This window comes from Phaenicophaeus curvirostris, chromosome 9 (assembly GCF_032191515.1).
Source record: "Phaenicophaeus curvirostris isolate KB17595 chromosome 9, BPBGC_Pcur_1.0, whole genome shotgun sequence".
Taxonomy (NCBI): Eukaryota; Metazoa; Chordata; class Aves; order Cuculiformes; family Cuculidae; genus Phaenicophaeus; species Phaenicophaeus curvirostris.
The window spans coordinates 14,674,108-14,690,138 of record NC_091400.1 but is presented as its reverse complement, the minus strand read 5'-3'; the positions used below and the strand labels follow the sequence as shown (position 1 = coordinate 14,690,138).

General features: G+C 35.9%; 1 protein-coding gene across 6 annotated transcripts in view; it reads left to right on the top strand.

The window, feature by feature from the left end:
- The window catches only part of CPEB3 (cytoplasmic polyadenylation element binding protein 3), a 77,807-nt gene continuing 61,776 nt past the window's right edge, over positions 1-16,031 (top strand). For 4 of the 6 annotated variants that reach the window (XM_069863861.1, XM_069863860.1, XM_069863859.1 and 1 more), the window contains exons 1-2: positions 2,158-2,291; positions 2,527-3,425. In XM_069863861.1, coding sequence (XP_069719962.1) covers positions 2,538-3,425 — 888 coding nt within the window. In that variant the 5' untranslated portion in view covers positions 2,158-2,291; positions 2,527-2,537. Of the gene's footprint in view, positions 120-2,094; positions 2,292-2,526; positions 3,426-16,031 lie in introns of those variants that run through there. The other 2 variants (XM_069863858.1, XM_069863856.1) reach the window with 2 other exon arrangements.

Sequence of the window (16,031 nt, the reverse complement as noted above, 5' to 3'; positions counted from 1 at the left end):
GCTCCCAATTGTCAAAGTGCTCTTGCCAGAGTGGTGGACTATTTGTCAAATACCAAACCCGAAAGAAGAAAATAAATATACTGTCATTTTGTTGATCTTTAAATACAGAACATTCAAAGGTAACTGTTCCTTAAAAATTTCTGTGTTGACTGTGTGGCTTACTGCATGCAAATGGTGCTGGTATTGCTGTGGGGATATAGATTTCCTGTACTGGATTGTAAATTTGTACAAATACTTATACCAGCAAACAATCAAGAGCTACTGCATATTAGCCCAACAATAGACACTGGCTGGCCTGTCTTTCAAAGTCATTTATGATCCAGTGTTTTTCCATTCGGGCTGGCTTCATTCATCAAAGGTAGGTCTTGACCTTGACAAGAGGGTTGAATTGTGCAGTGAGTTTTACCTTTAAGAAGCAATATGAAAACAAATGTGGATTACAGTCCTTAGGCTAACGTTCAAAACCAGCTAGCTACATCATATTTGAAGCAACTGCTGTGCTAGTCACTATAGACAATCTAGAAGCTAGCTGGTTTAAACACACTTTATTGACAACAGAATTTTAACATTTCAGCTGCTATGTTTTTCTCTCTAAATATATTTTTATACTGCTAGCTCAGAACCAGGAGAGGGATACATATAATCATTTTCTCTCTCTGATGTGGGATAATCAGTAATTTTATCTAGCCCTAGGAATAATATTATTTTGATAGAAATGAAGCTAATGGAACACTACAGAGAGTTTGGTATATTATGTTTTACTGCAGTACTGCTTTAAACTGCCTCACAAGGTATTCTGCACCCCCACCAGCAGCAGCAGAGCGGCCTGTTAGAGCTGCAATAGTTTACTCCATTTTTACATAGTCTGTTCATGACCCCTTGCTGTTCGATTTACATATTAAACAGGTAAATAATAGGGAGCATGAACAGTAACTTACCGGGTAAGAGAAAACTGTCCTGATGTTCATTTTAACTAAGAAGTGTGTGTATGGCTCAGAAGAGATTTAAAAGAAAAAAACAAAGAAAAAAAATGTTAAAGGCATACATGAACCATCTAAAAATTCTTGATGTCTTTTAATGTTACATGAAAACAACAATCCTAAAAAATGGAATCCTAGGGAAGTACATGTCATACGATTAACTCAATAGAAGTGCAATTAGGTATTCAGTGATGGTAATCTTTGACATCGTTAATTAAGTGATTTTTGGCTCATTTAATATAGTTTTGAGATTTAGAACAATCTTTTTAATTGACTAAAAGTGTGCAATATGTGTAGGTTCCTGTTCTAGTTTCATGCAATTGCTCTTCATCGATGACTGTATAAGCAGTGGTCATAATTGTCTTGCAAAATAATAATCAAATCATAACATGTCCTGTTTTATATGAAGCATTTCTTGTAGGTATGACTCAACTATTTTACATATGTTTACTTTTTAAAGCGTCAACTTATGCATTGATTTAGCAAACAATTTGCATCACTAGTCTTAGTCTTATACACATAAGATGACTTTTAGTGTGGCATGTCTATATTTTAGATATTTCAATTCTCCTCATTTTTGTTTTTCATTGTGAAAGCATCAGAAGCATCATAGTGTAATAATACCTCCCAGATCTTCTAATTTTGACCTTATTTTTTTTTCCCGATGAATGAATGACTGATTATTTCGTATATATAGAAATACAGTGAGTAGAAATACCCTCAAGCAAAGGACTGCCTTGATGCAAAATAGCATTTTACGCGGAAAGATCGGAAGGTTACTGAAGGTAAATGTAACGCGCAACGGTTGCTTTGTGTGCGTGCCTGTCTGTCTGTCTGTCCCTCGTCCCGTCCTTGCCATCCTTTCTGGTGCCCTGAGCAAAGCAGAAAAAGGCTAGAAAAGGATCTTGCAGCTCCGAGCCGCTCCCGTGTCGGTGCGAGGCTCCCTGTGTGCTCTCTCTGTGATACATGGAAATAATTGAAAGCTTGTTTGTTAATTAAGGAAAATCAGTACCCGGCTCCTTTAAAGGTCCCCTAATAGAAAAAGGGGGTGGAGAAGAGCGAAGCCCGATGTCTTTTTAACCTTGCTGAAGGACGCGGCAGTATTTATTGACGTATGCAAATAACCAGGGGGAGGAGGTGGAGGAGGAGGAGGGTGCTTGGAAAAACAGGAACCAGAATCAGTTTCTCATTGCAGGGTGAGAGCTCTGAGTTCCGGTGTAAGAGAAAAGAGACGTGGCGAAATTGCTGTGTATCTCTGCCCTATAAGCACATCTCTCATTTAGACTGAAGGGAAACAAGGCATCAAAAAGGGTGAAGCATCTTAAAAAATATTTTAAAGGCAACCTAGCACGATCAAAGGTTGCATGTTCCTAAATGGGGTGGGGGGTGGGGAGGAGGATTACGGGTTTGCCTTGCCAATTGCTCCAGCGTAGCACCAGCAATAGGACGAGATTTTTGGCCGGCAAACGATTAGAAGAGCCTGCTTTGTGGTATGAATGACAGTGTTAATAATCTGTCTTTGTGGTTCTTTCCCCTACCGTTCCAGCTGCGCAAACCATGCAGGATGATTTACTGATGGACAAAAGCAAAGCCCAGCCCCAGCAGCAGCAGCGGCAGCAGCAAGATCCAAACTCAGCAGAAGCCCCCTCTACACCCATCTCGTCGGAGACGCCCAAACCAGAAGACAACGGTTCAGTGACTAGTATCGGCACATCGGCTCCTTCCCAAAATAGCAAGGAGAAAATGCAGATGGAGTCTCCCATTTTGCCTGGCTTGAGCTTTCACCAGCCTCAACAAGAACCTGCAGCCGGCACCTCCTTGTCTCCCTCCTTCGGCAGCACCTGGTCTACAGGGACTACAAACACGGTGGATGATAGCTTTTTCCAAGGAATTACTCCGGTCAATGGGACAATGCTTTTCCAGAATTTTCCACACCATGTCAACCCTGTATTTGGTGGCACTTTCTCTCCTCAAATTGGCCTAGCTCAGACTCAACACCACCAACAGCAGCAGCAGCAGCAAGCTCAGCAGCAGCAGCAGCGGAGGTCACCTGTGAGCCCTAATCAGGCCCCCTTTGCCCAGAGAAATGCTGCTTATAGCCATCAGCCCATCATGACCAGCAAACCATCTTCGTCCTCTGCCTCCTCTTCTTCCTCCTCCAGCTGGAATAACCATCAAAACGCGGCTTGGAGTACACCTTCCAACCCTTGGGGTGGGCTGCAGGCTGGTAGGGACCCTCGAAGGGCAGTTGGAGTGGGGGTCGGCGTGGGAGTGGGGGTCGGTGTACCCTCCCCCCTTAATCCCATTTCACCCCTTAAAAAACCGTTCTCCAGCAATGTAATTGCCCCTCCGAAGTTCCCACGAGCGGCACCCTTAACCCCCAAATCCTGGATGGAAGACAATGCATTCAGGACGGACAATGGCAACAATCTGTTGCCTTTTCAGGTAAATGTCTACGTGCACCTTCTCCCTGGTGACAGCTATCACAAACTTGTATTTCTTGCAAGGGTGTATTTCACGTTACTGTTGTATCCAAGAGGCATCTCCATAGTTCTCATTTGCATCGAATCGTCGCCTTATATGAAAGAAATGGGGTTGATCCTAGGGAGTGCATACACAAAGATTCAAAATTCTGGCTTAAGGTTTATAGTCTTACTTTTCTTGTAACTTATTCTTAAATATAACAAGGCTTTTTGATTATTTTTCTTTTTTTTTCTTTCTTTTTTTTTTCACATCTGAAAGGTAATAGCCTTCCTTCATGAAAAACGGGTTTGGCAAGCTGTGCTCTGTTGGTGCTGTGTGTGATCACTTTTTTTCGTATTCTCCATATGTGAGAAGCAGGAGACATTTAAATTGCTGGCTTCAGTTTTCTAACTGGCATGTTAATTTTAATCGAAGATGCTTCTTGATCTAAAATCTGGTTAATTATTTTATCACAATTGAAGTAACTAATTGGCCTTATGTCATGGTGGGATTTAAGAGGGAGTCTGCTCGCATAAGATGTATTTATGAAAAGCTGTATATGTCTGATATATAAACCCTGCTGTGATTCACAGTGGACGCCTAGAATACATCTAGAAGCAGCATGGGTGTGTATGGAAAGAGTGGCGTATCTGGCCTTTCCAGCAAGGAAAAGCCTAATAAAATTGATATGATTTAGAAATGGCAGGGAGGTATTGTATGAAATAAACCATTTTATGCTGTTCAAAATATTTGCAGAGAAAAGAGACAATAGGACACGACCTTCAGAGCCATATTGCAATGGAGTCTATTTACTAGCTACATAGCTCTGAAATATTTAAAGCTGCAGTGCCCTTTGCTTTTTTTTTTTGTCTATGATGACAAAGCAGATCGATTGCAGCTGAAACTGGGCCACATAGAAGATTTGCAATTTTAATGCAGAATGGAACCTGTCATGGTGTGAAATCCATTTTAAGTTAAAGAAGCAGAGCGTACACTTGCAGTTTTATTGATACAAGGTGAAATGAATGTCAAATTTCTTATAGGTTAGCTTTTTTGGTCTCAGACAAATTGAAATTTTCTGTTTTGAAATGCAGTTAAATCGTTCATATATGCTTTCTCTTTAGGTCTTCTCAACAGCATGAGCTCTCAAATGTTTTCAGATTACCAGTATGGTAAGAATATAATCTAGATTGACAGTAATACAAAAAAGTAAAAAGTAAAAAAATAAATAAAAATCACCCCCCCATTACTTTAAGACGTGGTTCAAGTAAAACATATGCGTTCCTGTGCACTTTCCAGTCCCATTCAAAGAGGGCACCTTATAGTCAGCCCTGACATTTCATTTTGCTGCTTCATTCTGTTTAAAGGGAGAGTTGCTAATTTTTATTGGCTACCCTAAACGAAGGTAGAGTGGGTGAACTGCTGGTCAATATCTCTGTAGCACTCAAGCCTGAAGGAAGGTTATACTTCACACACAATATGCCTGGTGAAACTACTGTGTTGCACGAAGCGCAGCAACAAAAAAAAAATAATGAATATAGCTCCTAGTACTTTCTTAGGAATAGGGAATGTGTTTCAATTTCCAATTATTTTTTTTTTAATTGTCCACATGTAAGACACTACAAAATCTGTTGGATTTGAATTATTAGGGTAAACAACAGTAAATGGTCTTATTTCTGTGGTTTGGTCAGTGAGATACCTCTTTAATGAATCCACAGTGTTATTATTGTGGCTGTAAATTGTCATAAATTAAACTAACAGGTACTTAGTCATTACTGGGAAAAAATAGATAAATATTTTTAAAAAATAGCTCATTTGATTTTAAAATTAAAGTTGTGCTATTTGGAAACTGATTTTCTTCTCTGTAACTTTAACCTGATATTTTCCTATGCAGCTGTAAGCAAGTACTTAGAATACTCTCAGCACCTGTTAGAATAACAGTCTGATTTCAGAGACTCAGAAATTTTGTGTATTTTTTCCAGTTAGGCTCCTTTTAATACAAACCACTCAATTTTGCTTACAAGACTTTCATCTGAGTTAATGTTGATCTCTCCCGTATTTAACAAATTGCCAAACAAGTCTTGAAACCATCCTATCAATAGGAGTTAACTGTTTAGTTGCATTGATATAAGTGGAATTAAAATTCATATAAAAATGAAATATTTGCTGCTTGGGTTCTGGTTGGCTTTTTTGAATTTTTTTTTTTCCCCTTCCTCCTTCTCCCTGCCCCACTCCCTGCCCTCAGAAATTGGGCAATATGTTGACACAGTAAGTTCTGCTGGTCAGCACTATCAAGTAATTCTGGGAGGTTTATCCATGTACATTTGCCAGCCTTCATATGCAACTGTTCGACCTGCTTCAGAAATACCTTTCAGTAAGCTTGGTAGCAACATGTTAATGCACACTACCAAGTTTTGCGCTAACCTGTTCTTTTCTGTTATGCTGAGGTTTTAAGAGCTCTTCAAATTTGTGGTTTATATTTCATTAATTCCTTAAGATAGAAATTTCAAGATGTTCTAAGTAAAACAAAAAATATTAATGTGTTCACCAGTTGAATTAACATCAATTATACCTATTTTTTAATTTGGGTCTTTGCAGTGATCAAAAATTTTAAGCATATAACTTCTACAATTGAGGTTTGTATTCAGAGGCTGAAGACAGCTGATACTCAACTACTGATATATCTAGTTCTAGGAAAAAAATGCTGAATTTGAAAGCATTTTTTTTAAGAACCAGTATATAAAGCAATATGCTAGACATCTTCATCCCTGAATTTGAGTAATACTTAAGTGCACCTCATGTCACAACCAGTTGTCATCTGTCCCAAGGACTTGTGCTGCAGAATGTATCAGAACATTTAAAATATAAATGGTTAGTGATTTTGTTGGCGTCTGCCTTGTGATTTGTGTTGAAAGGCAACTAAAAGTGCTTTGGAGGAGGCTTTATGTACTTCCCGAGGCAAAGTGATTGCAAGATGTCAGAAAAAAAACCCATTGAAGATAGGAAGCTGATAGTTAGAAGGGAAAAGAAAAAGAAGCAATTGGTCTGGAATGATATGTGTGGCAAATATGATTTGGAGATAAGGTCATAGATGTGGAACAAGGCCAGAAATGAAATAAAGAAATGTGGCCAGATTGCTATTCTGAATTTTTGTCGGCATCTGAGTGGTCCAGGCAAAGGTGTGATTGTCATCTGACAGGCAGTAGTGTGGTGCCACTAGATGATCCTTATTTCTGGCTCTTGAGGCTGGCATTAACCGATTGTCCCTGGGACGTGGGCAATGGTTCAGTTCCTTTTTACAACCGTGGTGGGCCTCGAAAAGAGCCATTGTTGTCTTGTTCTTCTGAGCTGCTCCCAGAATTCTCTTTTCCTTCCTCTCTCAGGTAAATAGTGTGTTGCTTTTGGCCATATGAAGGTATTGGGACACAGCTTGTGAGGTTAGGAGGATTGATAGTGCCTGAAATAGACCCTTGGAAGCATGGATAAGAAATTCTCTTTACAGTAGAGAAGACAGAAAAGGAAACGAGTGTGCTAGTTAAGGAAATTTATCTTATGGATTTTTAATAATAACAATGTTACAACAATTTCCTAGAAATTGTTCAAGTTTTGCTGTTTTCTGAGTAATGTACGTTAGAAACAATAAATCACAATTCCAAGTTTTAGATTTAAAAAATGCATGGCAATGTAGTGCTCTGAAGATTCTGGCATTTATCAAGTCGTTCTTGGCAGCTTTACTGATAAATACTTCTCTAGCAGAAATTAATAAGGTGATATTTATTGCGGATAAAGATGATTTTATAATGCTATCTTTTGCAGAGAGGCTGAGAGAGGTTTTTTTGGGGAATGTGTTTGCTTTTTGTTTTTTTCCTAATTGATTTCAATAGGAATTTGTCTGGACTCAGATAAAATTATAAGCTAAATTTTGAAATTACAGAATCACAGAATAACCAGGCTGGAAGAGACCCACCGGATCACCGAGTCCAAAAAATTAGATAGAACTTTAGTATTTCATACTTAAACAAAATACAAATAGAAACATGCAGTGAGTTTGTGTATAAATAGAAATATATATGTTTGTATGAATATACAGATATGCTAATTAGTAATACATTAGCAGGCACAAGTACTTTGTCATGTGTTGTACTGAACACAGTGTAGCTGTTTGTTCAGTAAAATGAAGGACGAGGGAATGGCCACTGCATAATGTTTGTAATTCCAGTGTGACTTTGGGTTGATGGTTAATAGACAGCTTCTTAAGAAGCTGCTTTCTTAAAACACTTGAAGTTCTTCAGGCCTGTCACATCAGCCCAAACTTAGCTTTTTCCATGCAGTATGTATTGATATTCAAAATAAATTGTGTGCATACGTACACATGCATATAAATTTACATGCATATGCAGTAAACTAATACAGAGTAATATTTGCCTTCAAGTCCTAGGGAAAATACTATTAAATTCACTGTTAAGTTCAATTTTTATAATGTTTGTGTTAACTTCTTCACAGGCAATGAACTGGCTGTAGCTTTTTTGTCATAGTTGTGTTTAATAACACTACAATAGTAGTAGTAGTAATAGTTTAATAACTACTACCTGAAATGCATATTAGGATATCTCATATGTATATATGTTTGTGTCTGTATTAAAAATGATGACTGAATTAAAATTAGTTCCAAGTATTGCAACATTCACTAGTGTAACAAGCACAGAATTATATTTATGAGTAAATGAGTTTTACTGGCCAATACACTCTGGCAACTGTAATTTAAAAATCTTTGTTTAAATCTAGGTAACTTGTTTTGGCAACCAGAAATATTTGTATGCAATAAGTCTATTTGAAGATTAATTTTTAAAATGTGATATCTATTCTAAATTTGACATTCTGGGCTCTTGACAATATAGTAGGTAACCATACTTAGTAGCATTATTGGTATCTTGAAAACTATTTCTTAACACATAGGAAAAAGAAAAACATCTAACCTTAATTTTTCTTACGTGATGACAGACAAGTACTGGCAGCCTGTAACTTCATAAACAACAGAGTTAAAAAAAAAAAAAAAAAGGACCTAGTTCTTATGAAAGCAACTTAGTCCACTTCACTTCATACCCCGCACCCTGTTGTTACTATTAATGAACACGATATGTAGCTGGAATCTGAATATTAAAACATAAGGGCAATTCATGGTATCTCTAGTGCTCCACTGTGGCAGGTGCAAACAATACATGACATTCCAGCTGCAGTAGCTGTCAAGTATTTTGCAATTTTTGTGAGATTTTAAGTTTGAGTTCTACATGTTGATATTTTCAGACTAATAAAAATGCAATAACAGTGCAGAAGAAAAAGGTGATGACTGTTTCATACTTAAAGTATAGTGATTTGAGCGCTAGTTACTTGTTGATTGTTGTTTTAGTTTTAAGTAACCAGTTGAATCATAGATAAGCCCTCAAAGTTAGCGAAGGTAGAGCAAAGGTGTCATTTCAGTGTGTAGTTGATATTCTGAGCAACTCCATATATAGGCAGGACATACTTAAAAAAAAATTAAGGTATTAATATAGAACAACAAATCAATAACTTTTCCTAAAGATTTGATAAACTATTTATCTGCCTTTCCTTTGGGAGGTAAGATAGAAGAGAAGGTGAAGGGCATGGCAGTTTATTTTACTATTTCCCTTCTTGGATCATCCCCAGTTCTTTTTTTTTTTTTTTTTTACTGGAGGCTGCTCTCTGTTCCAGGTGATTTTTGTGAAGAAAATATGAGTTTACTAAGTGGATGATTATGAAGGTTTCCATTTCTTAGCAGTTGATGAAATAGCTCTCCTTTCTTTAAGGTTACTGATGAATGATTCCTGACTGAAACATACCAAAGGGGAGGTAAAACATAGCACTGCTTGGTTTGAAGTTATACAGTGATCTTTAACTGTACATATCTGAATTTTGCTTGGAGTGGGTAGACTATTGTGCTTTCAAAAAATTTTAAATTAGGCTGAAGAGAAAAACATCATACCAAGGCTATCCAGTGCTGACCTTTGAGAGAGGCTCTACAGCTCTCTGGCATCTGTTTGTTTTCTGCCATCTGTTTGTTTTTCTTTTTCCTACTGATCACTTGATTGTGTTACAAGTTTGAAAAATAAATAAATAAATGAAAGATGCTAGTTTTAAAAATATAATCAAAACTTTATTTCAAATTGTGGCAAAAACTCCCACAGGAAATAAAGGCCTTTACAAACTTCACTGTTTTTCCCCAAATAAGCACACTGCTTTGACTTTACTTTTGCTTTTATCATAGTAACATGTAAATTGTCGTTTAAGGAAAAGGATCTATTCAAGACCTTTAGCATAATGTCAGTTAGCAGACTTTAGATAGAAGTGTCTCTTTTCTCTTTCTTTTTGCTATTTCTTCCCACTCTGTCTTCTGAACTCCTAGAAATCAATAGGGAAAGCTTTTACTGTATAATCATTGGCTGCAATTAAATGCTGAAAATGGAGCCCTGTATTATTTAGGAGTGAAAGGCGACTTTTTGCTCATATCCCATGTCTTCAAAAGGATACTGTTTTTATTGACAGAAGATATCAAAAGCTAGGGAAGGAAATACTGTATGATCATTACATGGGAGAAACAATAGAAATAGGTGAAAGTTAGTGCCTTCTTTCAGAGGTAGGTAATCAGACTGTTGTGGCTTTGTAGTTTATTGCAAGCCCGGTTAAGTGCTTAGTTTTGCAAGATACTGCCTGAAGTAGTTCTTACTGTTTCTCGTCTGAACCTACTTGTTCAATAGGGTCGGGTAGAAATAAAACTTCAGATAGGGCAGGAAATGGAGATTTCTAATTCCTGTTTACTCAGCATGAGGTCAGCCGAATTTCCCTTTGGACTGTTTCTGGTGGTATGTGGGCTAACAAGCTTCCTCCTATAGGAAGACTCCCTAAAAGTCTGTGTGTGTTTAGAGATTTTCTTTTTCTCTCTAGTCAGCAAAAAGTGTAAGTGGAATGTGTAGTATGAAAGAAATAAACCATGCGTACTTTGAAGCTTTAGGCAGATTTTCCATTCCTAGTAGTATTAGCATTTTGCGTACAAATATATGCAAAACATAGATGTATAAAAATTTATAATCTGTATCTGGGTATGTATAAGCAGGTTCATTTTCTCCAGAAAACGGTTGTAATTAATTTTCAGTAACACCTCCTTTGGAACTACATTGACAAAGTATAGGTTTTGCTGTTATTGAGATAATTTGCCTCTTTTTCAAACTTAAGCTAAACCTGTTTTTTTTTTATTCGGCTACTTTGCAAGTTGAAATGTTATAGTTTTCCATTTTCTTTTTCTGACAAGTGTGTCAGAGCAATGTTTAGACTTTTCAGGTTTTAGGCTATTGTGACATTTTATACTCTCTAATTAAATTACTATGTTTTGTTTCATTATTTCTTCTTTATTTAATTTTCCCACTTCGTTTAGTGGGAATTTACAAATAGTGCAAAGGCATTGCTTTTGAGCAGTTACTAGAATATTATACATACCGATAATAAGCAGCTGCCTCAAGATAGATGAGTGTACTGGTTTTGTATATAGAAATGGATCTTCATTCTAATATTTTTACTGTGGTAAATTTTGGAGTTTTTAAAAGGCAAATTATGAAATGCCACAAGTCCTTTGCTTGTGCATCTTAAAACTTGGTCAAGATTTCCATAAGCTTCAATTATATGTTTCTCTCTTCCTATAAGTTCCCAGTAGCATTTGTAAAACACAGCTGCTGTGCATACTTAATAACATGAGAGGTTTTAAGTAGATTTAAATAAATTCAGGGACAATGGAGTTTTCATGAATACTGGCCAGAAGTTATAAATTGAGAAATTTTAACCAAGTGATTACTTAGAAGATGCTGAACAGATTTTCTTTCCCCGCCCTCACACTCATCTTCCAGAATGTGTGTCTTAGGATGGATTTGCATACAGATTGACAGAAAAACACTTCTGACATAAAATAAGAAAGCTTTATCTTTAACATGTTTTTTTATATATATAATTTTCTTTTATGTTGTAATTGTGTGTGGATGTTCCAGTGGAATCAGTCTTTCCTACATGGAAGAATGCTTGTAAAGGCGCTCATCTTAAAAAGATTCATCCTATAAAGTTATTTTTGGCAACTCTGCAGGTAACTTAAAGCTGACCTTTTAATGGGAAATGTCAGGCAGCTTTAGGAACTGATGCTATATACAATGTATTATGTTTCTGAATTAATATGTTCTATATATAAAAATGGCTTTTGAAAACAAAGAAAATCACCCACTGAAGCTTTCTGGTATTTTTTTTTTCTCAAGTGGTAGAGTAAGCTTTATTTCCTAAAGGAAGTCTTTCAATTATGGCTTCTTATGAAAGTTGTTAAAAATAAAACATAACTTTAAAACATTTGCATAGTAAAATATTCTTTTGATTTAAATGAAAATTCATAATTCCTCGTTGGAAGTTACTGCTTCACTCTGCTTGAAGCAGTGGAAATGTTTTAGTTTCTTACTGCTGGTTTTTAGTTATCAGCAAGGGAAAAAAATAAAAGGAAGGAATTGGTGTATTGTCTTGAATGATTATGTAATTCCTACCTGACAAGAATTAAAAAGGCCAACCCAGTGATTTTGACTGGATTTTGAAAGATCAAGTTTTAATCATCTCTATACCATCAGTACTACTGCATTATCACTATTGCCTAGTTTATTTAAAATGTTTGAGTAGATTAGATAAACTAAACTTAGCAACAGGAAATAGAACCACCAAACTCATATTTTTCTTCAGGTTTTTGTTATTTTTTCAAATTTAGGCTTTTTTCAGTTATTCTGTAATTTTCCAAGTTTTTAGTGGTTATGCTTAGTCTTTTATATGGTCATAATGGAGGGGGAAAAAGCAAATTTTATGTATCTATGTGTATTTTCTAAATGCTTGCTACAGTGTGTGTGTTGAAATGTGAACTGCAGGGTTTTCACTTTTTACAAGGCCTTAACATCCTAAAAAGTCTCTTGGATGTTTCTTCAATCTTAAACTTACTGTGCTATCTCTTCCACTAATCTCAGATTTCTTCTGCCTCTATCCTTATTAAAAAAACCCAAAATTATATTTCAAATCAAAACCGAATTAACATTTTTTTTTTTCTTTCCAAGTTTTACTTTCATGGTAAAATCAGCAATCATGACAGTTTACTAAAACTTTGACAGGCATCTGTCTGTGAAATGCAATTTCATTTTAGTTACATGCCATACAATGTTTGTAACAAACAATTCTTACCCTGAAAGAATTTAGACTGTTAAACAAAAAAAGGCATGGCATAGGTTAATAGCTTTGGAGCTTGTGCCAGGTATTGTTGGACCATCTCCTCAGCTTAGCCATGCTCAGTCTTAGCCTTTATACATTTATTTTTACTTTCACCTGGGATGATTTTCTTTTACAGAATTTTAGACGTTTTTTTTTAGGACCTATTAGTACAACTGCTTTTTCTGATGCAATTTAAAATAGTATTTTTTAAAGTATTTGTTTAACTTGACTTACAGAGTTGCTTGATAGAGTTGTATCTGCTTGGTTTATCACCTAGAAAGTAAAAGACACAAATCTAAACTTCTTTTTATGGTCTATCATGCTTTATGCGTCCAGAAATAAGGTGGAGAATGAGCAGCATGTGATAGAAAATCATGAAATGTTATATGACCTTATGGGGTCAACAGATCATACTTCAGAAACTTTAAGTCTAATATACAAAACTCCCAGGTTCCTTGTGGTCTTGCAGGGAAATGTTTTCCAGGGTGCTATTTGGCGATTTTTTAGGGAGATCCTTTAATGTAGTATTCTACTTTATGAAGGAGATTTGTTAAAAGCAATTATGAATGCTTTCAGCTTCATTAATATAGCTAGTGGTTGGTGTTATTGCCATTCACTACGTGACCTTTACAGTAACTGTACATTTGTGAAGGGTTAATAGATTATTAATGTATTAGCTGATTGTTAAGTTCCAGCATATTAACAGATGGCTAGTAACCAAATCTAATGCTATCTATTTGTGTGCTTAGTAACCATTAAGATGTATAATAACCAAGTCTGTCAAATGTTTATAACATACTTCATGGTTTTGTAATTTTCTTTAAACTAGTTATAAAGATACCTTTTAAATTATGGCTACCATAACAGTCAGACCTAATACTTCATCTTGTTAAATAATTCTCTTATTTAGTCTTTCTAGGGTCATATTGTTTCTTCCTGCATAATTTAAAAAAAAAAAAAAAAAAGAGAAAAAAAAAGTTGAAAACGGTGAAACATCTTAGAGTGGCCGAAAGAGCTTTTCTTAAATGTCACAAAGCCCGAAGCAGCAGCTGACTGTGCAGTAAGAAGACTAAGGCAGAGCAAGAGGGAGGAGGATGCAGTAGTCAGGAATAAGGAAAAGCAGAATTTTAATAATAAAAAATGGAAGTGAAGTTGTGGTATTTTCATGTATTGTAATCCAAGATAACAATATACCTGTTCATTTTCGGTGGATGATTTCTGCAAATAAAATCTTGCAGACATTAGGCTGGATTCAGGATTGTAGTGCTAAGGGTCTTCCGCTTGGTGGCTGCTGCTACAGTTGGCTGCTAATAAATGAAGCTGCACTTGTGACTTCTGAATAATAAAACCAACCATAATTGTCAGCAGTTATAATTAACGTTTTGATACAAGCTTCTTCAGACAGTCTTGCCTCCCTTGTCTAAACAGGAACACACTCTGCTGATGTGGTTTTGCAGAGTAGAAATAGTAGATTAGTTATATAACAATATTTTCTTGTTTGGCTAGGGAGAAGTAACCATGCCCCATTTAGAACTACTTGAAAATGGATTACAGTAGATGTTGCCATTTGTTTGGAAGGCTTCACTTTCTAGAGAAAATGTAAAGTTTTCTTGCTATTTCCTTTACATAGTAGCTTGTTTGAATATAGATTTGAACTGGTCAGTGTTTCAAAATGTAGCTCGGTCCTTGGCTACTTTGGGTGTGTCGGAAGGAGAATAAATTAAAAGGAAAAAATACAATGGAAATTGTTTTTTAAATGAATGTGGATAGATGCAAAAGGCAACCCTACTAGAAATATAAATTTTCATACAGTCTGCAGGTTTTTTTTCTTTTCTACACTTAACATTTATACTAATGCTTATAATTGGCCAGAAGTTAACTAATAAACTCATGTCTTTATCCTTTCTTTACCCTTCTTTCTGGTTGATGGAGTCCTAGTTGATAATGAATATTGATTCCTTGAGGTCATGACCTTGTAGTTACTGCTATTAAATATCATCCTGCTTTGCTGCAGTTCTTCAAATTAATTCTTCTTGTATGATGAGCTGATCTCTCTGTATTGATGACATCTTGTAAATATTAGTACATTCCTACTTTGAAAAACAATATTATTGATAAAATTGATCTCAAGATTTGTCTTTAAGAAGCTCCATTAGTCACCTTTATTTAGCAGATTTCTCTGTCACTATCGTGTCTTTCCCATTTTGTCATTTTCTTTCTTACCTCAGTTGCCCTTATTCCCATTTTTATCCCACTTATGTAGTTACTTTGCTTGTAGCGCTATAGGAAATGCTACACTGACATCCTTGTTAGATCAGTCATATCATTTTCTGATATGAACCAGAAATCATACTTTACAGGATGTGTGGCACCATTAACTCATGATACTGCCTTGTATCTGCTTTTTATTTCTTAAAGAGAAGACATCCTTGAATTTCAGCCATAAAAACTACAGTTTCTATAGTTTCATGTCCTGCTTCAGTTATTGCAGTTCGTGTTATTATTTTGCTGGTCAGATATGCACAGTGCTCACATTCTTACTTGGACTGCCTTTAGTTTTTCCACTAACTGGGACTTGCTGACTGATTACAGTGTTTACATGCAACTGATGTCTGTTATTGAATTGGGTAGCTGACATTGCTTTGCCTCTTACTGTTTTCCCATCTTCAGCATTTGCCCTCGTTTATCTATTTTCTCCTCTGTATGTGAAGACTGATTATGAAGGCTATCTCATTTTCTCCTGACTTGTGATATGTTTTTGTTTAATTCTATCATCAGTCGTGATAGACTTTTTCCTGGACTTTTGTTGTCCAAAGTGTTTGTGTTGAACTTGCTATGGTTTCACTGGGCGTACCTGAGTGGCTGAACATCCTGGTTCTTTCCTTATGGCAGTATTTCTTAAGGTGCTTGTCAAAGTTTGTTTACTTGTACAAAAAAGAAAAATTATCTTGCAAATCAGGTAGGCTTTTATCTCCATACATTTTTTTCTGTGTAGGGCAATCTTTACTGAATTTGTTGTGTGCTATATCAGTTTAACTCTTATAATGTAGAAGGAAAGCATTCTTCTTGCTCTTATGCGTATTCTTTCTAATTTCTGTGAGGGGTTTATATAAAAATTCCCTTTTGGTTAACTGCGTGTTCATACAAATACTTGTATGTCTTGTATGTTATTTCAGAATTATTTTAAATCCTTCTGTTCAGATATGCACTAGTAATTTGGATGCATAACCCCTAACTGACAACACAAAAATTCTTGTGGCCTCTTCAAAGAGGAAGAAATACCTATTCCAGTTCTTTTCA